Here is a 27,861-nt window from a genome sequence, read left to right on the forward strand (position 1 = left end):
ATGTGATTTGGATGGGGCGGGGGCGTATTGGCTATATAGTTAAAAGTTAAAAGGTTTTTTCTTTCTTATAACTACACCACTAGAGCACATTGATTTTTGATATTCAAACATTTGGTAATTCTGACAGCGTCTTAGAGAGGAAAACCGCTAAATTGTCCCATTATTAGTAAGGGATCTTTTATAGGTACTATACCGCAGACAGGAGAGCCTTTGATATGCCAGTCGTAACTCTTATTTATGCACTAATAGTGTTGTCATGGTACGGCAGTGATGTATATAAGGTGCTGAATCATCTGACAGCTGCATATATAAGTGGTTATTTCATACCATCATCAGGCTCAAATACATATAACCTGAGATCAGCAACGCATAATAATTAATCTTGTATTGCCAAGTCCCAACACTGAATTGTATTATAAACTCTCCTTCAGATCAGATATTCCGGTGTTGAAACCTGAAATACAATCCCAGATTCTATTTTTAAAATGTACATCTTCACCTTCATTTAAAAGACAATATAAAAAATTCATAACAACACTGACTCTTAAAAATGTTTAGTTAAATCTTTAGGCCTACTCAGGAGTCTGTACGTTTAAATTCTATTTATTTATAATTATATCAAGTTGTGATAACATTTATTTGTATATGTAAATTTGTTTTATTAATTATAGATGCATCATGGGTATTTACCTTATAGTTTCGATGCATTTAATGAAGGGTAATTGTGTTGTGTTTTATTACATTGTTTATTTCATTATATGCAGAGTAATATATCACAAGTGAGATTAGTGCACTACTATTTGTGTACGTTTCTTTAAATAAAGATTATTATGATTATTATTATTATGTACTAGATTCTAGAATCACAAAGAAAGATGGTGCTGTTTTGCGTTTGGCTTGGATTCGCTAACAGAAGATCGAGTATGGCGTGAGTTAAGATGCATTGAAAGGTATTTTGTTATTTACTGATTTAGCAGGGCTCAGAGTTAACATTCTAACCTAGGCGTATTGTGTACCTAAAGTAAAACGAATTGGGAGCAAATTATTTAATTTATGGACAGAATTTGGTTAGTAAACAAATAATAAGTACCATCGTCAACGTCTCTATAGCATAGCACGCCCTATTACCGCGGGGCTTATAATCCTTATTGGAAAATGGGATTCTGAATAAAAACATTTGTCTAACCTAACGATTTTTTTGGTGCTGTTTTGTTATTCAAGCTTTCATGCATATAGTGAAATAAAAAATTCCTACCCAAGTTATTAATTTACAGTAAGAAACGTACTAGTTTTGATGGAGTGACGTACATGTATACACAAAGTGAAGGAACTCTCAGTTACCGCGGGTGTTCCGATTGTTTAGTATGGAGGCCTGTTATGGACAAAATGTTAATAAATGTTACTTTACTAGTGAGTGTGATCATCAAGCAAGTCCTGGCGTGAATATCACCAGGATTTGTCTGTTTAACGTCCCGTTAAAGGTACCTAAAACCAATAACTTAAACATTCTCATTGCAAATAATCTGAACACAAATCCTGGAATGCAAGATATTTTAAACTGGAACAAACCATATACTTCAATATACAAAACAGTAACACTGTAGAAATTTGCTGAAACGTGCTGTCTGTCTTTACAACCTTGGTATCACTGGAGAATATAAGATATTTCCAGTGATCACCTTTATCACATCATAACCATTTGACACTCCAGTCCTTGGCTTTTGAAAAACAAAGGTGAGTGAAAAATGGGGATGCAGTCGATTCATCCACTGGACAATTCGTCCACGGACGATTCGTCCACTGAAAATTAGTCCACAGAGGAACTCGAGACGATTCGTCCACTACAAAAAATCAGTACTGGACGATTCGTCCACTGGGTTTTTATTTCGTCCATTATTACCCCATATTTTTTTTGCTGTGTCATAAATTTACAAAGGTGAAAATAAATTATATTGCATTAGATTACACTTGGTTGATGTTTTTGTAACAATGCTCTGCAGACATAATTCTTTGGCGTTTCTATTTATTAGGTTATTGTTTGTTTCTATAATGTACGCCTTTCACGCTACATGTCGTAGGATGTTTTTAGTACAATGTGCCCAGTAAAGATAATCTTTAGTCCTTCCCTTTCAACGTGGTAAGTGTACAGGTGTCCTCTATTGTGATATTGTGAAGTAATTAGCAATGCAGGCTCATTACTGCTTAAGCTTGTTTCACTAAGTTGGATCCAGTAGCGTCTAAAACAACACGTCTTATTTCAGAGCTGCACCGCTAACTACCTGTATGGATGGAATGAATGAATGAATGAATGAATGAATGAATGAATGAATGAATGAATGAATGAATGAATGTTTAACGACACCCCAGCACGAAAAATACATCGGCTATTGGGTGTCAAACGAAAAGACTACATTAATTTTTAACAAAAACCACGTTGAGTGGGTACAATTTATAATTTTTACTCACATATATTCACTTAAATGTTTTCATAAATACATGAAATGTTCATATATGTCGGTAAGGTTATTTTCGAATTTTTTTTTTTTAATGTAATGGTGATTAAATTTAGGCAAAAAAATCGAAAAAGTTGCGTTTACTTACGGGCATTTGTGGCCAGCTGTCCAGTATTTATGTCCATTATTCCCGATAACAGTGGTTTTTCTGACCAGAATTTTTTTAAAAACCCGAACTACGATTCATATTGCAATATTGGTAATTTTCGTTGTTGGTAAAACGATTTTATTATCAAATTAGCTGTTACAATCAGGCTAACGTGCGATGTGCCGCCATTGGGCGAGCCGAAAACCACTTTTTGAACTAAAATTTCAAGGGATAGAAAAAAAAATCTACGCCAGTGTCGTGAAAACGGCGGGAAATATGAATTGGGGAATGCACTGGTGGGGACGGACGGGGGAGATATCTCGCCTGCATGCAGAAGGTTAATGTACATTTAATTAAATTGGAATTGAAGACAACACGTTTTTATTTTATTTCGAGGTTATTAGGCATAACGTGACGAGGGAGGGTACAGTGGATAGAATTTACGCCATTGAAGGAGAACATGACGGGGGGGGGGGGGGGGGAATGCAGTCATCGAGTGGACGAATTGTCCGAGGTGAGTGGACGAATCGTATGCGGACGAATTGTCCAGTGGACGAATCGACTGGAAAGCGAAAAATGCACACCTCAAAACGCTTAGGCGAGTGAAAATTCACTCTCATCAAAATGCTAAGACCGATTGAAAACCAAGCATTATTAATTTATGAAGTAATTGGTACATGTAAATGCAGAGACATATGTTGCAAAAATTAACTAATAAACCAATAATGTTTTCTTCTAATTTTATGTTGTTTGGTTCATTAGTGCAGTCCAACTTCTTTTCCCTTTCAAGAATGGAGTTATAATTTATTAAAAAGTTTCAGGAGTAGTACTATAGAAATATAATTATGACATGTATACACTGATGGAGACAATTACAGGGTTGAAAATTAACATGAAAACCCAAGGTCGCCAGCATGGCCAGTTGAAGAAAAATGTTACTGGTCCTTCTCAAATTCAACTAGCCCCCCAATTATCACATTGGAATTTAACTAAACAGGTAAAATTAAAACTATAATGTTTTTTGGTTGAATAATAACCGTTTGCGTTAAAGAAAACCGATGAATTGACGTTTAACTTCATAATGAATAAAGTAAAAATTAATATAAAAACATGTTAAGTTTTAAAATTATACCAACTCCAATAAAAAAAAACAAATTGTAAAAGAAATCCAGTATAAATAAACATGTTTCTTTACAAAGTACCATTAAATTAAACATATTAAATATCATTTTCCAGATAATGCAGTAGAAACAGACTAAATGTAGAACTGCGCGTGCTTTAGTAAACCTGTCTGGGAATGGCAGTCCTCTTTGTGGCAATGCAAGAGGGATGGAATAAACTTTGTAGTGATACAAGAAGGGTGAAATTCCCAGCAAATGATTTTCTTGGGAGTGGCTGTTCTCCTAGATAGAGATCCATGGAATCATCCACTGTTTTGCGAAATGCCCATTTGACTCTGCTTTGTGCAGAGATATGGCCCTGATCATGTATTACGGTTGTGTCATTCAGATTACCTTGGATGTTCCATCAGTTGCCTTAAAACTTGTATCACAAAAAAGTTAACCTATGTAATTTGATGGTAATTTGTTAAGAATTTCTGTTTTAATTTACACTGCACTTTTACCCCCAGTAAATGTTATTGGAGACGGTATGGGTTTAAAACTTAATAAATTAATATGTTTTTATGTGAATTTTATCTTTATTCATTATGTTGGCGCTGTCAAAATATAGAACATATTCTAGGTCTTCTGCTGCCAGATCTGTAGTTCGCACCAACATAGACACAGTGTGTTTTGTCACATTCAGTTCAGTATCAGTGTGTTTCTTTTTTAACTAGTACCATACTCGCCAGACACTAAAATCGATGGTCGCCCAACAGACTACCTTTGTAAAATTCTTAGTCGCCCTTAGCCAATAAAGGTCGCGACCGCTAATTTTCAACCCTGCAATTAGCTTTTTTAATTACAATATGTACTATTCAGATAATTTGATGCACACAATTATATATATACCTTTTCAGTGTTAGATGGTTTGATGAACGTGCAGCTAAACCTATATGTAATATAGGAATCAACTTGTCTTGAATTTCATTATTATGTACAGCGAACATGAATCTGATTAATATAGCTGGGATGGGAAAACCCCACTGGTACCGAGGTGGTGGTTCATGAACTACAACCCAAGCATCTCAGGTGTGCATTACCAACTCATATTATTACATTTAAAAAAAAAAAAAACCTTGTGAAACATAGGCCTACAATTACTTCAATTGATAGTGTTGGTTGGGACATTGACATTCACTTGGCATTTTTAATTCAACAATTACACAACCAGTCTCCCTCCCACAACATTTTGTAACACGTCATTTGACCTACCGCTACAAGTGACGAACGGCTCTGACAGCATTATGTCATTGATATAGAATGGCCCCAGTGTTGATAAAAAAAATATACAAAATCTGTCATTACAAAGGATTTTATTACAAACATGGGATGCCATAATACAGAGTTCGACAAATCCGCTAGCCTGACGCCCGTTAGTGGTTTTTAAGTTTGGGCTAGTGATAAACCCCCTCCTTATCGCTCGATCATGTTTATTTTTTTGTTTTGTTTTTCTCTCGGCTGAAATTTCGTTTAATAAATTTGATTGTGATGTTTGTCATCGAATAATATTAGCAACGCAATCAGTATATAATAATAATCCACTTGAACTAGGTCTGCAAACTGCAGTAACATGCTATCTCTACATCGCCACAGTTACAGCATGCATTGTTTACTTTTCCCTTTCAAGTTCCTGGCACAGGAAATAAGTCTAATGACATGCATGTTTTGATTGGTTGGACATGTTACATGGTAGTTAATCTCGCACATATGTTTTAGGCTAAGAACTTGGAAAGCATCAATCGCGACGACAGGTTAATATCAATCAAGTAAACCCGAGTCATGCTTTGAATTTTAGTGTTTGTTTTATTTACCTATTGTTTTCTAATTTAACACTTCGCTGACGTGGTTATCGGCAATCAGAAAAATAATTTACTTTAATGGTAACCGCACATGCAATGACTCTGCTTGGCCTATTACGTGTAGTGGTCTGGATAATGCATCACAGCTGCCGATACAAGATGATACTTTTTTTGTTCATCAATTAACAACGGATTAGATGTCGCCATTATATTCTTTTAATATCGGTCTGACACGGGATAATGCCCTGTATTTGAGCAATTGGCATCACCGTAGGGCCCTAAATGTATCACCCACTACCGAATACACTGAACCATCTATTACCGTGTGTCACACTGTCGTACCCTCATTTCAATTTAATTATTTTGATAGTGGGTTTAGATATCAACCATGAGTTTGCTCAATTATTTTTCCCCGGGGGAGGGCAAAAGCGAAAACGGAACAATGACGATGGATCACACTTGACAAAAAACCAAACGTACAATACGACAAAAAACTGAAAGTTACAACACGATTTAAGTGTTTGTTTTATTTTACTGTTATACTCGTAAATGTGTAATGTTACAAAAATTATATAAAAATCCGGTTATAATTGATCAGGAATTTGAGCTAGTGGTTTTCACAAACCCACTAGTGGCTAGTGACTTTTCAAAATATTTGTCATACTCTGCATAATAAACATAAAAAAATCCCATAATTTTAGTCACCCATCATCAATGCGTAATAAGTTGTCAAGTAGACCAGCGTGTGCATGCAGAATTTCAAGAGTAAAAATAATCTGACCCCAATAGCTGTGATTGGTCAGTATACCACAGAGTACTGCGCATCAAATCATGTTCCAGTCACATGGTCTGTGACTTTCTAACAAACGAAACAAAAATTTAATAGTCGGCAATGATCATTGATTACTGTTACTATAGTGTGTACATATATACATGTATAAATAACATATGCACATTCATTAACATCTGGCTGAAATACAGATATTTAAAGTTACATTATCTGGTTACCATATTATAACATCATGTACAAATGGGAAATACAAGCTCAAATGCACTTTTAAAAAAGTTGCGTGTGTTCGCTATGAACGGATATCGTCAAACGTATACGCTTGATTCGTCGCCTGTGCCACCATAACTCAGCAAAGCACAAACGACTGCCTGTTGTCAGTTTCAGTTAACACGTGCGTTTGTCGATTTCAAATTGTAGGGTTCATCTCAAAAAATTAAAAGAGAAATCTTGCGCTGTAGTTAAAACCGGTTTGATGTATTATGTATTATCGATAGTCGTACCTTCCTATTTCAGAATTGATATTTTATAAAGTGTTAGTAGAACTTTCAAAGTTTAGTTTGTATACTAGTAACATTTTAATCATGTATATATTTTAAAAATAAAATATACTAAAGTAGACAATGAACTTCTTAATTTTACGTGTTAAAATCGACAAATTCAAATAAATATTATTTTGTTTGGAAAGGGTAAAGTTGGGGTGGGGTGGGGGGTGGTTGTTTAACAACATCAAAGATAAAGCATATTGATTTAATAATCATCCGACTCATACAACCGTAAATAAAATGTGTTGAGTGCGTCGTTAAATAAAACATATCCTATCCTTCCTTCCATCTGCTGTTGCATGTCTAACATTTGGTCATTTTGACATATAATCTTAGAGAGGAATCGGGTGCATGTGCAGGGGGAGGGTATTGGAGGTCGAAAACCTTACTTGCCCAAGCTTAAAAAAAATTGAAATGTATTTTTGGGAGGAGCATGGCCCCATATAAACTTCGCTTAACACAGTGTATAACCCCAACCCCGCTGAAATCCCTGCACACGCGCCTTGGAAACTCGCTACATTTGTTTTTAGCAAGGGATCGTTTATATGTACCATCCCACAGACAGGATATCACATATGGTCTTTTTGTATACTCGCCGATGGGGATCGATCCTAGACTGACCGTGCATTTCCAAAAAACACCTTTTTAGGTCTAAGTAATGAATAAAAATAACATATAGTCTTGAAAAATGTTACGTAAATCGAACACAGTACCCTCTTCTTCTACCCCTAGAGCGTTATGTAATTAGTAACACCCCCTTACATGTAACGCGTATGCCAACAGCTGGTCACTGTCAAAATTTCAAGGCAAATCCCCCACTCACCGACCCCTGGAAAGGTGTTGTACCATACCTCTATTGATATAAATATGTTTTGGAGATATGAAACGACCCCTCAATCAAGACAGTTAAATTTGTTCCAAAATTGCAAAATCTCACGTGATCTCGTTGGAGAATTCTATACTTGTGATAAGCCAATGAAAACCGAGATCGGTACGAGCCCGTCAAAAGTTTTCCACTTTCAAATTTATGGCTTTGTTTTTGACCTGAATAAGCTAGCATAGTGAAACCAATGTGGAGTGCGGCATCATATATGCACCAAATGTAATTGGATTTTCTGTTCTATATGCTTAAATAATAAAAATATTCCAGGGAATGTAGTTTTAAAGGAGGGGACAATTAAGGCATTTGGCCTGGTATGCATATTCAACGATATATAATGCACATTATTGCTTAATATCAACAAGTATAATCGTATAGTTAATTAATAAAACGCTTAAATGTGACGGCTATTATATATAACGTGTGCAGCCATTTTGTACCATCCCAGTGAATACGCCCTCTAGCGAACTGGTGGTTATGTAATACTTAACGTGTCACATCAGGAATTAGTCTTCGAACTGAAGAAACAAAACATACCTGATTTTTGCAGATGCATCGCAATGTTCTGTAATTATATCCATCCTAGTAAGCCAGCACCAATTATATATATTATTTTTCAATACAAAATAAACCACCATTGTCAAAGTGTTGAAATAACTGTATTATATTTCATACATAAATTAACCCAGGTACTGAAACAATAATCGGAGTGATTTTTGGTTAATTGGTCTTTTCTTTCCATGGCCTTTCTGTGGTTCCTGATTGGCAGGTGTATATTCATATGGTCCCCAGACACTGTGTCTAGACACACTAAAAAGACGTGCCTCTTTTATGAAGATCACAGGGTATTGTGTGATAACAGCACGGATACACCTCAAATCGTAATGGACATTACCAACCGCCCTGCTTTATTACTGTAAGTAATTCTGTAAAACCCTTGATTAAGTAGACTTTCCCATCTAAAATCACAAATTTGACCAATTACGTCGTCCCAAAGAAAAGAAAAGTATCACTTTGGTATCGTGAGTGGTAGTTTTTGCTCAAACGTGCCCTACCAATAGGCCTAATAGTATGCATTTTGTCTTTGGATTTTAAAAAAAGAAAAATACTATAACTCCATTTCGTTCTATTGATGTAACCTGAAATATATTTAGTTAAATAGTTTATTATACTATCATGTCATTTATGTTGTTTTACAAGTCAGGTTGATGAAAAAGAAGTGCCTTATCGTAAATTAGGACGTTTGTTTACACTGTGCATATAGAGAAGATGGACGGAGCTGACGTCACTTCGCCCCAAGCTATACCACCGGACGTCTCAAAAATTAAGCAAAATGGCTGCCCCCAGTTAGCAGGAATAATGATGGGTTTTTATTAACTCTAAAATTACGCGTTTTTCATTTGTTAAAGTGTCAGTATGTGTTGGTGGTCCAGTTATGCATCTTTTTAACACATAAGGCTCTTGTTTGAGTTGACCCTACCTTTAAATGAAGTTTTATTTGATTTTTTTTTAAAGATAAAAAAGAAAAATAATAGATGTAAAAAAAAATACCTAGGCTTATTCCTACATACCTATTATCATTTCTTTTCCGTCTTTTTACTATTCCATTTAAATTTCATTTCTTTCTCGTTTTTTTTTATAGAAAGTATAAAATTACACGATTGCCATTTTCGGGACCGCATGTAAGCTTTGTAGGCTAACAGTTATGAACTAATTGAGACAATTTTACAGACGCTGATTTCCATAACGATTTCATATGTGTAGGCTACAGAAGCCACTATTTAATTCAATCCCTTTTCTCTTTTTGTCATAACTATATGAACAGTATAAATGAGTTATCCTTATCAGACATTGTGATCTATTACCTTACAAAAGTCGACTGTTTCTAATTAATAATAAATTATGTAGGCAAAGTTTTGATCGGATTGGTATGTCTTCGAAGATGTCTATTAAACCAGTATTTTTTTATTTGTATAGCAAAGATGTAAGTACCAGTCATATATTAAAATCTTGCATGGACGCTACCGTTCTCGTAACTTTTCTTTTCTGGTATTATTAAACGGATCTTTCTATCAGGTACATACGGTAAATAGTGGCAATCAATATACAAAATTATTTTACGTGCACTGTTTGTTAAGTGTATCATGCGTTGTTTTTCACACTCGCCAGATTGGAATTACGTGCGCTCGCACCCGCACACCTTAAAAAGCAAGGTCTGACACTCACAAGATTTACACATTCTCTGTGTGCTAGAAGAGAAAACTGTTTACAAATTATACAGCATTTCGATTGCTCTAAATCAGACCCTTAACTTTCCTGATGGGAAATTGAATTGCTTTCATTGAGGTGGATGGTCCATTACCTAGGGTCATGAAGGTAATTTTTTGTGTTCTTTCCAATCATCATCTTTTCAGTGCTTTGTTTATTTTAATTTAATTTAATTTATTTATTTTTTAAATATTATTATCAGTACCCCTTATTATTTATATTTGTGTTCAGTTTATATTTTGTAACAAATATGTTGATGCTCTTGCTCATTCTCTAAGTGATTCAGTCATCCAACAATGTGTGACGTTACAGATTTGTATTCATATTATGTGGCATTTATGCGCCCCCATTACAAAAAATTTCAGCTGGTCAGCTGACAAACCCAAATACCAGACGACAGGTCTGGGGAAACGTGGAAATTTGGAAAGTGAATTGGAAGGAAATAATAAACACTTTTGCAAGAGGTGGGATCAATGACTGTTTCAAGGTTTGTGAAAATGACACATGATTTATATTTGTTTTTTAACTTACAAGAGAACGGAATATATCACACTGATTTGTTCACATTTGTCAAAAACATACTTCCTTCTGTCTGTTTGCATATGTCAACAAACGCTAGATGGCGCTTCCAAATGTTTATTCCAAATATAGCCAAGCCTGCTAAGACTGCGAGCCCGACTATACTATAGTCTTTTTTTTTTTTTTCATGCTATGGAATTAACTACAGGTTATTTATTTCTGAGCCAGTTGTTTTCTAAATTGGACACAAAAATAATATATATATATTTTTTGTTATTTCCAAAATAGTTTTACTTTTCTTTTTATGTCAAACAAAACTGAAATTATTTACAAAAAAACGTTTTTGTAGAAGGATGTTGTGGACTATAACTCAGACCTTGCGCGAGTGTGATCGCGCTTGTACAGTGCACGTAATTTCAATTTGGCGCGAGTGAAAAATAATGCATGTTACACTTAACAAACATCGCATGTAAAATAATTGTGTATATTGATTGCCACTATTTACCTTATTGCCACTATTTACCTTATTGCCACTATTTACCTTGTGAAAGACCAGAAGAAGAAAAAAGTGACGTAAATGGTAGTATCCATGTAAGCTTTTAATTATATATGACTGGTACTTATCTTTACTATACAAATAGGAAAACACAGGTTTAATAGACATCTTCGAAGATGTACCAATCCGATCAAAACTCCTTTGCCTGTTTCATTTATTATTAATTAGAAACAGTCTACTTTTGTAAGGTAATACAGGGGTGCAGAAATGGAAAATACTTCATTAGCCCGCTGGACCAGTAACAATTCAAATTACTAGCCCATCGGAATTTCTACTAGTGCACCAGCCTGTAGGACACTATAATAATTTTTGATAATATAATATACACGTCACTTCCTATGTACACTTTACTTCATATGATTATCCACAAAAGCCAAAACATATTGACATTAATTTATATTATACCTTTAATACTGATAACAGAGCACAAACTTATAAATAAAAAGAACCAAACTTAAAGTAAAGTTAGTACAAAATAAAGTAACAGTAATCAAGAATCATAGCCAACTATTTATTTTTTGTTTCAATACGCTTGTTAGAACGTCACAGACCATGTGACTGGAATATGATTTGATGCGCAGTACTCTGTAGCATACTGACCAGTCGGAGATATCAGGGTCAGATTATTTTTACTCTTGGAACTCAGGTTGCATGCACATGCTGGTCTACTTGACAACTTGTTTCACATATATGATGGTGTCTAAAATTATGTTTGTTTTTAGATTATCTTTATTATAGTATCTCACATTTAGAATAAAATTCTTTGTAATGATGAATTTTGTCGCAGTCTTTACATTTTTTATCAACAACATTGGGACCGTTCTAGATTAATAACGTAACGCTGACTTGACATATATGTCAGAGCTGTTCGTAACTTGTAGTGGTAGTTCAAATGACGTGTTAAAAGATTTTGAGGGAGGGAGACTGGTTGCATAATCGTTGAATTAAAAATGCTGCTTCAATGCCAATGCCAATGGCCCAACCAACACTATAAATTGAACTAATTGTAGGCCTACGTTTACCGAGTTATTAATTTTTTTTAAATAATAATAAAAAAATAAAAAAATATAAGGGATCTAATTCAGTCAGTAGTGCACACCAGAGATACATGGGTCATAGTTCTAACTGAACCATCTCCTCAGTATTCATGGTTTTTTTTCATCCAAACTATCCTAATTATGTTTGTTGTACATAATAATGAAATTCAAGATAAGTTTATTCCTACACATGTTTAGCTGCAAGATCACCAAACCATCTGACACTGAAAATGTATGTATAACTGTGTGCATCAAATTATCTAAATAGTACATTATACTACATATTGCAATTATAAAATCAAATTGTCTGCATCAGTGTATGTCATAATTATATTATTGTTATATGTAGTGATGACATGAAGTGATAACTGGCAAAAAATTACATGCTTTTTGTTCTAGGAAATCTTATCAAAGTTGATATATATGTGGAATTTTTGTCATAGTGGTGTTTTTTCTCAATCATTTGTGGGCATCACATAGACAATAGCCTCTATTAGAAACATACTTACCTAGCCTTGATTTGCATAGCGCTAAGCGTCCCCAATCAGCCACTAAATTACTTCCAGCGCATTCACGCTCCAGTTGCTTGCAACAAAGGCCCTTTGTTACTACTGAATTGTGGAGTAGTTGTCAACTTGTTCTTTTATTTTCTATTACTATTATTGTTTGTCAGATTGTGTGCAATCTCCTTCTTTACAGAAAAGAAAATGTACAATATTTTTTGTGCTCTCATTGATTATTGACTCGATAAAATGGCATCTTAATAAAGTTTTAATATTTGCAATTAATATGCATGTGTTTGTGTATATATCACTGTGTACAAACGGAAGTGTACATTAATTTGACTAACTGACTGGTTGCGATTTTCTGTACCGCTAGCTGCATTATTAAAAACAACCTAAGCAGTAGTTAATAATGAAACTGACGGCACAGAAATTCACTTCCTTGCCTAAAAATAAGGTTTTTACTGTCAGACTAGGTAATGAAGACAGTTTTCGGAGCAGACATGTACATATTGTTTAGTGGAATAAACACAGGTAACAAATCATACATCATAACATATATTAAATTTAATTGAATACTGACGAAAATAAATGCATTATTGGTGAAAATACGCAAACAAATCGGAACAGCGAGTCCAGTATCATCGTCAGACAAGGTGTAATGGACATAGTGTAACGGACATAATTTCATATGCAATTTAATAGTTATGATCGACTATCTACCTGCAATTATTAATATTATGCACAACCATTAAGCATTCCATAGTATATATATATATATATATATATATATATATATATATATATATATATATATATATATATATATATATATATATATACTGAACAAAATAAGAAACTTCCACTAACTTTGCTTGAACATAACTTGATGAAAACAAACTGGGGGAATAATTGTTATATATGCATTTAAAGAGTATTCCATGATGCATCGTTTGGTGCAAAAATCGTGGCCATAGGTTAACAGAAACTGGGAGAAATTTTGACCAAGTGTGGTAGGGGTTAAAAAAAAAAAAACCCACTTAATAACGGGTATGACCTCTTGAATTGACCACTGCAGTGCATCGTAGGCGCATAGAATTGACTAAAGTGTTGATTTCTGCCTGTGGAATATTGTTCCATTCCTGAATGAGCGCTTGATGAAGTTCGTTGACGTTAGCGGGTGGGTTGGGACGACGCCTCAATCGTCTGTCCAGACTATCCCAGACATGCTCGGTGGGGTTGAGATCAGGACTTTTAGCGGGCCAGTCATCAATGAAATCAATGTTATTTGTCCTAAGAAAATTTACAGTGTCTCTAGCTGTATGAGAGGTGGCATTATCATGCTGAAAAATCGAGATGTTGGCATTGTTATGGAACAGAGGAATGATGTGCTGAGCGAGAATGTCATCACGGTAACGTTGAGCATTTAAATTGCCATCAATGACGACTAGTGGTGAACGATAACCATGGGCAATGGCTGCCCAGACCATGACACAACCCCCACCTCATTCAAGAACACAACAGATCTCGTTCAAGAACACAAGTCTGCATAGCGTTCATGATAGACGTGCACCCTGCCATCACCACGTTGTAAACAAAATCTGGATTCATCCGAAAAAAGAACGGTATTCCAGCGTCGCCGTATCCAACGAGTGTGTACACGTGCCCAATTAAGACGATTTAGATGATGACGTTGTGTTAAAACGCATCCGACGTAAGGACATTGTGCATGTAAACCGTTCTCCCGCAGACAGAATAAACTGGGAACAGTTTGCCCACTGATTCGGTTATTATGAAGCCCAGGTGTGTTAGAAGCAGTGGCAATTTGGAATCGATTGCGCAAATGCGTGTTCATGATATAGCGGTCTTGACCACGCGTTGTAACACGCGGACGTCGACGACGTGGCAAGTCGTTGGTGCTTCCTGTCGTTCGAAATCTTACACGAAGATTTCGTATTGCTCGACTAGAACTCCCAACATGCCTTGCAACATCTTCTGTCGACATGCCAGCATCAAGCATGCCAATCGCCCGTTCGCGTAAATTATTGGGTATTCTTGGCATACTAAAAATGCTACAATGTTAAAAAACGTTACTTTTTTTTACAAATTTTGAAGCGTTTTCGTTCACTTGACAACAATGTCAGTAAGACAAGTAAAACAAATTGACCGAATACTACACGGGACATGTCGAACCATGCATGCACGTGCAAATTGAATTTCACGTTGTCGACAATTAACAGTGCAAAAATAATCAATACAATTCATGAATCCTGATAATACAGCTCAAGGCTAATACTACCTATATAATTTCATTACACAATGAATTCTTTAACACAACAAATACTGTATGTACAAATCGGAAGTTTCTTTTTTTGTTCAGTATATATATATATACTAAAGATACATACATACATGTACATGAATACATTAATTCACAATAACTTGGGATTTTCAGGGATTTATCCAGACATTGTACGGTACCAAACATCGGCACCTTCCCAAAAGTGTCTTGGCTATAAATTCCCAATTATTCACCAATCTCATTTCAAAATCTAACCATCTAAAAATTAATCTACTCACCAATTTAATTTTATTCACATCTAAGCTGAACAAACAAAAACGATTTCATGCTGTTAACACTGTTTATACTAGTACTCAATCATTTGCTATTCTAAGTAAAGCAGCCCATACACAATGAATTTTATTGACAATAATATTATAAAAATTGACAATATTATTGATCATTATTAGTGTGTGAAATTGAAGCAAGTTTTTGATTGACACAATATATTGACAAAAGCATTTTCTCATACTTACCTATTGATGTCATCATTAATGCAAAATTAGACAAATTAGTATTTTATGAATAAAATGTTAATTATTTAATAATGATTTGCTATTTCATCCATGCGAAGAAAATTTCAACAATACACCTGCTCATTTGTTAGCAGTTCAACATGGCCAAACCTTTTTCTCTGCAGAAACCATTGTTTGGACCATGTAATTCTTTTTTTATGTTTTCGCTTATCAAAAGCAAAGGCAATAGCTTTGAGCAATGGCTAGAGGACACATGCCTTAAAATATTGTGTAAATAATTGTGTTGTTGGTGGCCAATAAATATTCATCAGTAATATTGTATCAATATTATTGTCAATTAAATTGATCTTGTATGGGCTGCTGAACACAATGTAGGCGTAATGCAAATGGAAACCAGTCGTGTATTGTACATCAAATTAGTTTCCATTGCTGATAATGTTAACATTATGTAACAAAACTGATCTAAAAAAATTATCGATCTTCTTGGGCAGTACATACAAAAAATGTTGTTCCTTATATTTTATTTACCTGCAAAAAATAGGATAGCAATTGGCATTTAAGATAATTAAACCGGCCTCGGTGGCGTCATGGTTAGACCATCGGTCTACAGGCTGGTAGGTACTGGGTTCGGATCAAGGCTCAATGGGTAGGTGTAAACCACTTCAACAAAGGCCATGGTTTGTGCTATCCTGCCTGTGGCAAGCGCAAATAAAAGTTCCCTTGCTGCTAATCGGAAAGAGTAGCCCATGTAGTGGCGACAGCGGGTTTCCTCTCAAAATCTGTGTGGTCCTTAATCATGTCTGACGCCATATAACCGTAAATCAAATGTGTTGAGTGCATCGTTAAATAAAACATTTCTTTCTTTAAGATAATTAATTTAAAAAAAAATATTTTAATTATTATTTTAAATATGTATGTTAGCAAACCCCAGTTTGCTTTTTTTAAAGGGACATACCCTAGTTTTTAAACACTAAGTCATAATAGTCATAATTTTGACTATTATAGGCCTTCTAGAATACGGTTTCCCGATGCCCGAGGCCAGTGATTTTTACACTCAGGCCACAAAAAAATGTGTTTACCTGTTTCCGATGGCAAGTAATAAAAAGACAGAAATTTAAAAATAAAATAAGAAAACAACAAAAAAACCCAAACAAAACCCCCCAAAAAATCCAAACGAATTGCTACTTTCAATTTGTCGCCATATTTGTTCCAGTTAGTTGGGTTAATATAAATTCAACAATGTGAAACAGCAGAATAATTAATGTCAACATCAAGTCTATCTTTAAATTTTACCACTATTCGCCAAAACAACGGCCAGAACTGACACGTATTAAGAAGAGGCTTTGGCACACTTTGGCGGTGTGAAGCAGATATGTCACAATTTTAATTATATTCCTATTTCGATAGCTAAATTTGTACGTAACTGCTTTACGCTGTTCCATGTATTGGACTTACAAAACAAGATTTCCCACCATTTCCTTTGTGTAAAGTGTAACACTGTTATCGTGGGAGGTGTTTGTAATCAACATCGAAACTCTGTCGTAACGATGTACACCTATGAAATAATCTTGCTACTAATACTTTTTTGATATCGTAGAATGTACAACACAACAAATTCGTTAGTGAACCATGTTAGAATGTGTATGCCACGTGACTCGGTAAACATGAATGGATGACTTCGCATTACAATGTTGAACGATAGAATAAAAACTTATTCAAGTTGTCTTTATAATAAAACTTACATGCATTTTTAGAACGACCATCAAAATTGCACCAAACTTTCTTCATCAAAATGTGCACTCATTTCCCTTTGGCTTAATCCTACGGGACATTCCAAATTACATTGCACCATACTCCCCGCCTGTTACCAACTACGGTTGGACTGCAAGTGCTTCCTTGCACCTGCCAATGCAGGCAGTCCCTCCTCCACCCACCCCAACATGTCCTGTCCTGGACAGAGGAACCGGCTGAGGCCGGTACTTGTGCCCAGGACAGACGTGCTCTACAACAGCTTGCTCTGAGTACACTAAATAATATACTGGTATATTAATTTATTTAGAATACTAGTAGTTAATGGTATTTACACTTGTATTTGTAAATAAGCATATTACAAATTACATGTTAATAATTATTAATAGTGATTATAAAGTGCTATGGACGTATTGGTGGGGTTTTTTTTTATTTACTAGTATTTTTGGTACAAGTTTACAGAACATACAGAAGTAGGGTTATTAGATTTTTAACCATGGCTAGTGGAATTTGAAAGTCACTGATCCCATGTGTAGTGGATTTTTAACCATGGCTAGTGGAATTTGAAAGTCACTGATCCCATGTGTAGTGGATTTTTAACCATGGCTAGTGGAATTTGAAAGTCACTGATCCCATGTGTAGTGGTATTTTAGAAAATTGTAGAAGCCCTGCACTGGCTTCCAAACAGCTGTTACTGTAACACTGTGCAGGTGTAATAATGCAAACCATGACCAGTCTTTAAGGTCGCACGTCACTATTTATGTTTGCGAACCTTTTAAAGTGTTGTTTTATTTGTGTGTTTTTTCAAACATTACATAATTAAAATTGTAAGACTTGCAAGACATATTTTTCAAGTTCATTACATGATCAAATAACACAAATGTAGCAAAAATGCTATACACACACAAATATATATATATATATATATATATACACACACATGTACATACGTACGTACGTACGTACGTACGTACGTACGTACGTACATACATGTACACACACACAAAGCCAAAGGAATGGTTCCTATTTTATTTCTCACTTTATTACAAATTTTTGGGTGGGAGTATAATACTACAAGCCTTTTAACTGTGATGCATTTTGTGCTAACAAAGGTGTTTTTTTTATCATGGATCTATATAAATTGGATATTAATTTATTTTTAATATTATTCTGTATAATAAATACTTTTCACATACCAGTATTACATTTTTAGACTTTAGATAATCTTTTTAATATATCATTTTGTAGGTGTTTGGCATGTCAGTCAACACTGTACACAAGTACATGCAATTGCCACTATTTGGTATTGAAATGTTATTAACAGTTATTTAATAAGTTAAAACTTTAAATTAGTATCTGCATGTACAGAACTGTGAGATTGATATTAAATGTAGTTCAAACTAAAAACTTCAGTTTCTCTTCATATCATTATAAGTGAATAAATATAACTTTTAACAGCAGTTATGTGGGAGTTGAATCAAAGAAATTTAAGAACAGTGGTCTTCATCATATAACTGAAAATCAGAACAATAAAAATAGGTGAATTTTGTTTTATTATTTATTTATTTAATTAAAAACAATATTAAAACAAAATTAATATAATTAATTATATGTTTTAAGTGATATTACAGATGCATAAATTCAGTGGCACCAAAAATTCCCAATTGTGACTAAAATCATGTTAATCATCTGATCAGCCATTCGACTCTGGCAAAAAATCCTCAATAAATCCCTTGTTTAATTTTTTTTTTTTTATAGATCTGTTGGTATTCATGTATAAAATGGTAGCTTAATTTGTAATAAAAATTAAGATTTTACATGTTAAAGTGTTTATACATATATTTATAATGGTGCTAGGGTGGCTGGAAAAAAGTCACAAGAAAAAACGTCAGAGAAAAAAGTCACAATTTAGTATTGGAAAAAAAATCACAGGAAAAAAAGTCACAATTTTTATATAACAAAATGTATGGGTTTGCAGAGTATTGAATGCGGCTAAAATAAAAGAAAGTGGCATCGTATAGTATGCAGGGGGGCTTGTTACACTTATTGATTGGGGTCAATTAGGCTAGATTAAAGAAAGTAGCTTCATATTGTGCTCGTACGAATAACTTTTGTGAAGGTTCGAACAACATGTTCTTCGACCTTATGGGCTACTACCACCCCTCAACCTGGCGGGTTATTGAATGATTTCAACGTGAGCAGGCAACAGTGAGCACCATCATCCAGCAGGGTGTGGTTGGCAACGCACCTCGACGACAGGTTCGTCGACGCTATGTGCAGCTGCAAGAGGTTCGTCGCAACCTGTGTGTCCATCGTCTTGAGGACCGCAAGACTGTGGCAGAATTTCTCTGTGGAATCGGATGGAACATCCACTTAAACTACCAACATTGAAAACAAAGAACATTGACAAAAACTCTCAGTGATAAAATATGTTTGATCTGTCTTTCATTGCCTAATATATTTTTAAATTAAAAGTTGTGACTTTTTTTTCTGTGGGTTTTTTCTCTGACTTTTTTCCCTAGATTCAGTGCTAGAATGATAGATTACATGTATATGCAAGTACATGTATATTATAATAATAAATTTTGTATATACTCTAATTCATCATTTATTTCCTTTAAATGTTACATTTTTTTATTATGAAGTGACATTGTAGGTACCAGTTTACCAAATACATATACAAGTAGTATCATAACTGGTCAAAGTTTGAAGATGGTTTGACTGCAAATTTGTCTTAGTGCAGACATTTTGCTAGTTGTGGAGGTTGTTGTCCTAAATCAATCCCAAAGGTGTAGCCAGATGTATCGATCTTGGGCAGTCACAAGTGCTTCCTGCGTACATGTAGGTGTAACATATCCAAAGTCTGCTTGTGGTGGCCTTGCAAACTCCCATAGGTTGGGCAACATCATCCTGGTTCACACCTTTTTGTGCTTTTATTGGCTTAAATTTTATGACATTTCGCTACATTTGGTTTCGGCCATCTTAATTTTGCAAATGACCATGGCCGTAAAATGTTTAAATTCATCTGATATCATAATTTTCACCCTAAAAGCAACTAAAACAGACATTCAAAACATGTTTCTATATAATGATGATATTTTACCTATTTCATTTTGTTTCTCTTTTTATTCAAAGGGTATGGTGGTTTTCACATTTCACTTATTAAAATGGCGGCCATCGGTCGTCTTAGCTTTTTGTGAGGTATATAGACAGATGTCCTAAATGTAATGATGAATTCAAACACTATCAATTGTCAGAGACAACATTACAATTTACTTAAACAGATGCTAACTGCTGACACAAACCTATTGCATGTAACTTGATTGCTTTGTCTTTCTGATGAAACCACATCATTTGTATAAGACACGATTAATTTGTGTGTAAACAAAATGGGTCAACAGTATGTTTAGTCTCACACTCTTTAAGCAGTGCAAGTTTATATAGCTATCTTTACAAGGAAATGAGTTATTTGCCTTTAATTGCCTTACCCAAACATGTGAATTCAAAGACCAGGGGAAAGAATCCAGTAACCCCATTGTGTCTACATGCCAAAGGATATGTCCACAAAGTAAGGGAAAACGTTTTGTTTTGGTTTGATGCACAACATAACTTGCAAGACGTTATGCACTGCATTTCCTATATGTTGGTTCCTGAACCTACCTCAATGATGCAGCACAAAATGTCTGTGTGATACAATAGTCAATGTGCATTTTTTGCAATATTCAAGGAAGTTTTATTTTATTTGTTGTCTTGTTATCAGTGTTTCTTGCATTATGATGCGACCATCACAGAGGTAAGTTTATGATTAAAACTTTATTGTACAGGTTCAAGATTTTGTGTATTATTAAATATTATATATATGATGATGAGTAAGCAGCCAACCATGTAAGACAGCCGCTTGAAGTTCCTCCAATGTGTTTCACTTTATATGTTCACTCTGTATGGCAATCATATGGCCAGTGGTCACTATGTTTTTACTCAAGGGCAACAATGAACCTGCTGTTGCAGCCACAAAGTATCATCGGAAATAGGGCCATAACAATTGTGACAAATTCTCATTTTAACTGGCAAGTCAGCAACCATGTGCACTTTTATAAATATCATTTATCTCATGTTGGCCACTTTTGTTATAGTTTATGTTTGATGCATAAAGAAGCATATTAAATTTAGTTTTTTGTTAAAATGAATTGTTCTTGATTATTTAGTGGTCGTTAAACAACACAAACTTTTAACTTGTTCTTGATTAGTTTTGAATCTGATAAGTCAGCAATCCTTTAATCTTCTGACTGTTAATGTTGAATTAATTTAAGGCAACAAGAATGTATTATGTTTAGGCCATTCTTGAACAGCATAGGGACTATTCAACAATTACATACACTCTAAGGGTGAAGGGGGTTGTCAAAAGATGTGTTACGAAACCTTTTGGGGGAGTTGTTCTTTGACAAATGATTTTCTCTCTAGTGTTTTTTACAGTTTATTACATGTCTGAACCAAACCAACATAAATGTTAAAAGAAAATCTGATAATATGTGTACTGATCAAATTACGTCAAAATGATGGGGAAAGCAGGTAGGGTTTATTGAAGAACATAAGAAATATACATTTTTTATGGCATTAGAAAAAAGTTGACAAATATCATGCCATTTGCATGAATATGAGTAATTGTGGCAATCAGTAGACCTATATACATGAGTAATGCGTGCTATATTTGATATTATTACCCCAGGAGGCACTCATAATGGGAAATTATCATGCATTGGTTTAACATACACTACTATTGGACGATTTGACGCCAACAAATCAATCACATTGTCAGTACTAAATATGACATCATCACAATTTGGCAAAGCACACATAATGACTACACGTAGTTTAAAGCATTTGCGTTTACGTCTTTCTGGTGTCAGTGTTGTAATAAAACTTTTTAATGCAATTCATTATAGATTTTTTTCTTTTTACAGAATATATAGAACTTTGGTTTTTGAAAATTGTCTGTGAACCGTGAATAAAATACAAAGTTAAAGTAATACCCAGAACAGTAAAGTAGTTTACATGTTTCTATATACATGTATGTGTAGCCGATGTAGGCTATATAAAAAATAAAGGCTTTAAAAAAACCCACTTCCAAATAGCAGGGGTAATACACAGAATAACAAACTCGGTACCAGTTATTATCAAATGTCCCTCGTGAAATAATTTTCACTTGTTGCTCACTAAAGCTCGGGACATAAATTTCATAATACATTGTAACTGGTAACTCGTTTATTATCCTCTATTTAACAGGTGTTTTTATTCGCATTAATCGTGAGATATGATAAGCATCAGTGATAATCAGTAAAAAAAGTTGTTGAGAGTCAGTTCCACACTTTGAAACATCATCACCAATTTTATTGAAATTTTGTTGGGTGATTGGTCTTTTTGAAACATGTACAGGTACATTATGTAAAGAACCCAACTTACCCTATTTAATTCATGGTTTGAACTATTGATATGCTACATGTGTTTGAAGTACTACTATCTACATGTTTAGGAACTCACTGTAATTGTTAATTGTCTTCATTTACCCCATATCAGTATCTCATTTTGTATTGACATCAGTATTTTTTGCTTTAAGGTTGACCAGCCAGAAGCTTCGGCAAGCTACCATGGCAAGTGAGAAGACAAGTTTCTGTATTGTGAAATATGTCTTCTTTGCTTTCAATGTTTTCATCTGGGTAAGAATCATGTTGTGTTGTATACTTTTTAAGTCATTTATTATGAACTACTATCACACTTAATAATCATCTTCTATTTTTATCCCACTGCCCCCTTTCCTTTCTCTCCGTTCATCTCATTTTCTTCCTGATCCGGCAACTCCTATCGTTCCACTTCTTTTGCTGTCCACCTTCACATCCCAGTCCTCCAACTGTGACAGGCTTTCTGCCAGAAAATAATCAAGGATATGTATTAAAAACAAAACAGATCATAAGTGCCCCTAATAGGTGCTCATAGGTTTGAAATCTTGAAATTGGACATTGCATTTCAGGTACTTTGACAAATTTGAAGACAGCAGTTCTCTTATTATAATCTACTAAAAAAAAATCAAAAATGTATCCATTAATTTCCAAGATTTTAAGATACATAAATTTACCTTGCATCACCTCTGGCAGAAACCCTGGTTGTAGCTCTTCGTACCACATACCTGCTATTTCCCATCAGCTTTAGTTATGGGCTTAGTCTGACCACTTTGGAGTGTGTTCAGTAGTTACTTGTTAAAGGAAGGGACAATTAAGGCATTTGGCCTGGTATGCATATTCAACGATATATAATGCACATTATTGTTTAATATCAACAAGTATAATCGTATAGTTAATTAATAAAACGCTTAAATGTGACGGCTATTATATATAACATGTGCAGCCATTTTGTACCATCCCAGTAAATACGCCCTCTGGCGAGCTGGTGGTTACGTAATACCTAACGTGTCACGTCAGGAATTAGTCTTCGAACTGAAGAAACAGAACACACCTGATTTTTTGCAGATGCATCGCAATGTTCTGTAATATTATCCATCCCAGTAAGCCTGCAACATAATACAGTTATTTCAACACTTTGACAATTTTGGTGGCTTATTTTGTATTGAAAAATAATATATACTTGTTTTGTACATAAATTAACCCACATACTGAAATAATAATCGGAGTGTGTTCTTGGTTAATTGGTCTTTTCTTCCGTAGCCTGTACCTGTGGTTCCTGTTTGGCAGGTGTATATTTAGACGGTCCCCAGACACTGTGTCTAGACACAATAAAAAGACATGCCTCTTTTATTAAGATCACAAGGTATTGTCTGTTAGCCGCGTGGACGTCCCTCAAATCATAATGGACATTATCACTTTATTACTGTAAGTAATTCTGTAAAACCATTGATTAAGTAAACTTTCCCAGCTAAAATCACAAAACTGACCAATTACGTAGTCCCAAAGAAAGAAAAAATTATCACTTGGGTATCGTGAGTGGTCGTTTTTGCTCGAACGTACCCTACCAATAGGCCTAATAATATGCATTTTCTCTTTGGATTTTTTTAAAAAAGATAAATACTACAACTCCATTTCGTTCTATTGATGCAAATTGAAATATATTTAGTTAAATAGTTTATTATACTATCAAGTCATTTATGTTATTTTACAAGTCAGGTTGATAAAAGTGAAGCGCCTTGTCGTAAATTAGAGCATTTGTTTACACTGTGCTTAAGAGGGGTTGGAGTTCACTTCACCCCAAGCTATACCACCGGATGTCACAAAAATGAAACAAAATGGCTGCCCCCAGTTAGAAGGAATAATCATGGTTTTTTATTAATTCTAAAATTACACGTTTTTCATTTGTTAAAGCGTCAGTATGTGTTGGTGGTTCGGATATGCATCTTTCCAACACAAGGCTCTTATTTGAGTTTACCCTCCCTTTAAGAGGCATTTGTAACCACCCACTATACTTCCCTACTACCAGGAGCAATTAGTTAGTGCTATGGGTCAGACCAACTTTATTAAGGGCAAGGGTGAGGATGCCAGGTGGGTGCTAGAAGATACGTAGAGACTGCACCCATGGAGGAAGCTGAGACAGGTAGGTGATGGTGTGGATAGCTCAGAAGACTGAGCCAGAGGAAACTGAAAGACAGGGTCGAAACAGATGGAAATCGTAGGAGAAATTGAAAAGTTTTTTTGTATTAAGGTAATGGGAATGATAAGCAGATTTCCTTAATATGCAAAGCTCAAAATCCCTAGATGGGAACAGGCTATTTTACTAGTTCATCAAGATAAATGATTTGGGCCTTGAATTTATTTATTATTATGATGTTTCTTGTGGGCTAATAGATGTCAAAATATTTTTTAAAATGGACTGTTAGTGATTATACCATAATATATGTCACCCACTTGCTCTGGCCCTGTATCAACCACTGGTATGGTTGTTTATTACAGTTATTGCACAGCACTTGGGATTTTTCTTGACTTACCATTATGTAAGGAACAAGCATTTTGGCTCACAATGTACTTTTATTTGGAATGCCTCGGTGTCTTACAAATGTGTGTTAGTGAATCATAATGCCAGTAATTGAAAACACCTATTGTGAGGGTTTGACTATAAACACATACATGCAACAAGGAATGAATCAGTTTAATAGAAATAAATATTAAAAAGCTCCTCCCTCAACCTCCCCCCCCCCCCCCCCCCAAAAAAAAACAACAACACAAAAACAAAAACAAAAAACAAACAACAAACGAGCAACCTTTCTAATTCATAAATTCATATTTTACAAACATTCAAGTTTAGATGTAATATGATATAAAACATGACAATTTGTATTACCAATTATGCCCGGCGCAGACGAGCGTTTCTTAACGCATGCATCTGCGTTAAAAAACACAGACTCAATGCAGACAGATGCGTCTCGTGTGCAATGCGTTCCTGTGATCCACTGACAATTTCTTTTATTAATTAATTTATTTATACTTTACTCTAGGAAAAATAACAAAGATTAAATGTAATTTATTAATACATTTTAAAACATAATAAACTTTATTTAAAACATTATGTACAATATACTATTACGATATAAATCTTTCTTATTTCACAATTGTTTGTTTTAATTATTATTATTAGGCATAGTACAATGAATGCAATCATTTATATTTTTTAATTTCATCTATTTAGAAATGTCATTAATTACACATGCCTAGTCTTTGTTTCAAAGATGAGCAGTTGGAAACTATTTGTGTGGAAACGTTTACATGTTAGTCATTTTTAATGGTCAGGTCTGTTTTCACAGTTCTGTTCATCACTGAAACCAATAATTGTTAATTTGTTAAACTGTCAGTTGGAGAGGCCATTTCGAAAGGCATGTTACTGAATAGACTGATGATTGGTCAGTATAAAAATGTGAACGCAATGCAGACACAAGTAGGTGCACACGTGCGTTTTTAAATGTATGCGGCAGGAGACAGATGCGTTTGTGCGTCTAAAATCAAACATGTTTGATATTTGAAAAATTGATGCAGCGCGAAAAAACGCAACTCAGAGGGGTTGCACACGATGCGTTTTTACTGCGTTTGTACGGATGCGTTTTTAACGCAAGACACATGCGTTAAAAAACACTCGTCTGCGCCGGGCATTAGCAACTAATAGCAAACTTGCACATGCATATCAATTTTGTTCTATTAATTCTATTCATTCATTCATTCATTCATTCATTCATTCATTCATTCATTCATTCATTCATTCATTCATTCTATTCATTGATTTATTTTACTTCCAGTTGCTAGGATGTGGAGTGCTTGCTCTAGGAATCTGGCTACAAGTTAACCGTGGTCCATTTGTTTCCCTCCTGCCAGCGTATAGCTTCTTGAGTGCATCTGCACTGTGTATTACTGCAGGTGCAATAATCCTTGTTGTAGGTTTTCTCGGCTGTTGCGGAGCTTTCCTAGAAAATCAGTGTATGCTTATTGGGGTGAGTATTAGACTGCATTATAAACAGAATCCTTTGATAGGCACCCCATTATACTTAGCTCTGTACAAAGAAAGAAATGTTTTATTTAACGACGCACTCAGCACATTTTATTTACGGTTATATGGCGTCAGACATATGGTTAAGGACCACACAGATTTTGAGAGGAAACCCGCTTTCGCCACTACATGGGCTACTCTTCCGATTAGCAGCAAGGGATCTTTTATTTGCGCTTCCCACAGGCAGGATAGCACAAACCATGGCCTTTGTTGAACCAGTTGTGGATCATTGGTCGGTGCAAGTGGTTTACACCTACCCATTGAGCCTTGCGGAGCACTCACTCAGGGTTTGGAGTCTGTATCTGGATTAAAAATCCCATGCCTCGACTGGGATCCGAACCCAGTGCCTACCAGCCTGTAGACCGATGGCCTAACACGACGCCACAGAGGCCGGTAGCTCTGTACAACTAATGGTGGACTGGTATTTAAGTAAACTATAGTTTAGGCTAATGCTTAGATTCCATTAACGCGGTAAGCGGATGCGTTATGCAGATGCGGTATGTGTATGCAATTTGTAATATAAACGTTTCCCCATGCGTTTTCAGTCTCTTTTGTTGAAGATTTGCTTGCCAAGAATATGGTTATCAGTCAGAATAGCAGCGTTCTCTTTTGGAAATAGAGCAACATAACTTGTTAATAATTGCTGTGGCATGTAAATTTATGCAATTGAAAAAGCGTAATAATAGCAAAAGAAAACACCGCTGGTGGGTACATGACATAATCAGGAAATGGATTCAACAAGGAGCATACCATAATCTGGTGAAGGAGTTACAATTTGATGGGGTGAAGTTCCAACAATACTTCAGGCATAACGCATCATGCATGCCGCATCCGCTTACTGCGTTAATGGAATCTTAGCTTAACCTTTGTTTACTTAACTACTGTTGGTGGGTTAATACATCTGGCATGCATAAAAAGATAGTTTAACTAAACTAAAAATTCCAAGTTAAGAATAAAGTAAAATTAGTTTTATTTATTTATCTTTAATCTTAGTTTAGTGGTGTGCACCATATCAAAGTATGTGCTATCCTGTCTGTGGGATGGTGCATATAAAAGATCCCTTGCTACTAATGAAAAATTTAGTCGGTTTCCTGTCTATAAGA

The 27,861-nt window shown here is 34.9% G+C and overlaps 1 protein-coding gene across 1 annotated transcript in view; it reads left to right on the plus strand.

Moving 5' to 3' along the window:
- Window positions 1-886: 886 nt before the first annotated feature.
- LOC121380774 (tetraspanin-9-like) overlaps window positions 887-27,861 on the plus strand; it is a 55,978-nt gene continuing 29,003 nt past the window's right edge. The window contains exons 1-3 of the mRNA XM_041509742.1: window positions 887-950; window positions 22,839-22,938; window positions 26,511-26,702. Of these exons, the coding sequence (XP_041365676.1) occupies window positions 22,870-22,938; window positions 26,511-26,702 (261 nt within the window). The 5' untranslated portion in view covers window positions 887-950; window positions 22,839-22,869. The remainder of the gene's footprint in view (window positions 951-22,838; window positions 22,939-26,510; window positions 26,703-27,861) is intronic.

This window comes from Gigantopelta aegis, chromosome 9, assembly GCF_016097555.1.
Source record: "Gigantopelta aegis isolate Gae_Host chromosome 9, Gae_host_genome, whole genome shotgun sequence".
In the NCBI taxonomy this organism is placed as follows: Eukaryota; Metazoa; Mollusca; class Gastropoda; order Neomphalida; family Peltospiridae; genus Gigantopelta; species Gigantopelta aegis.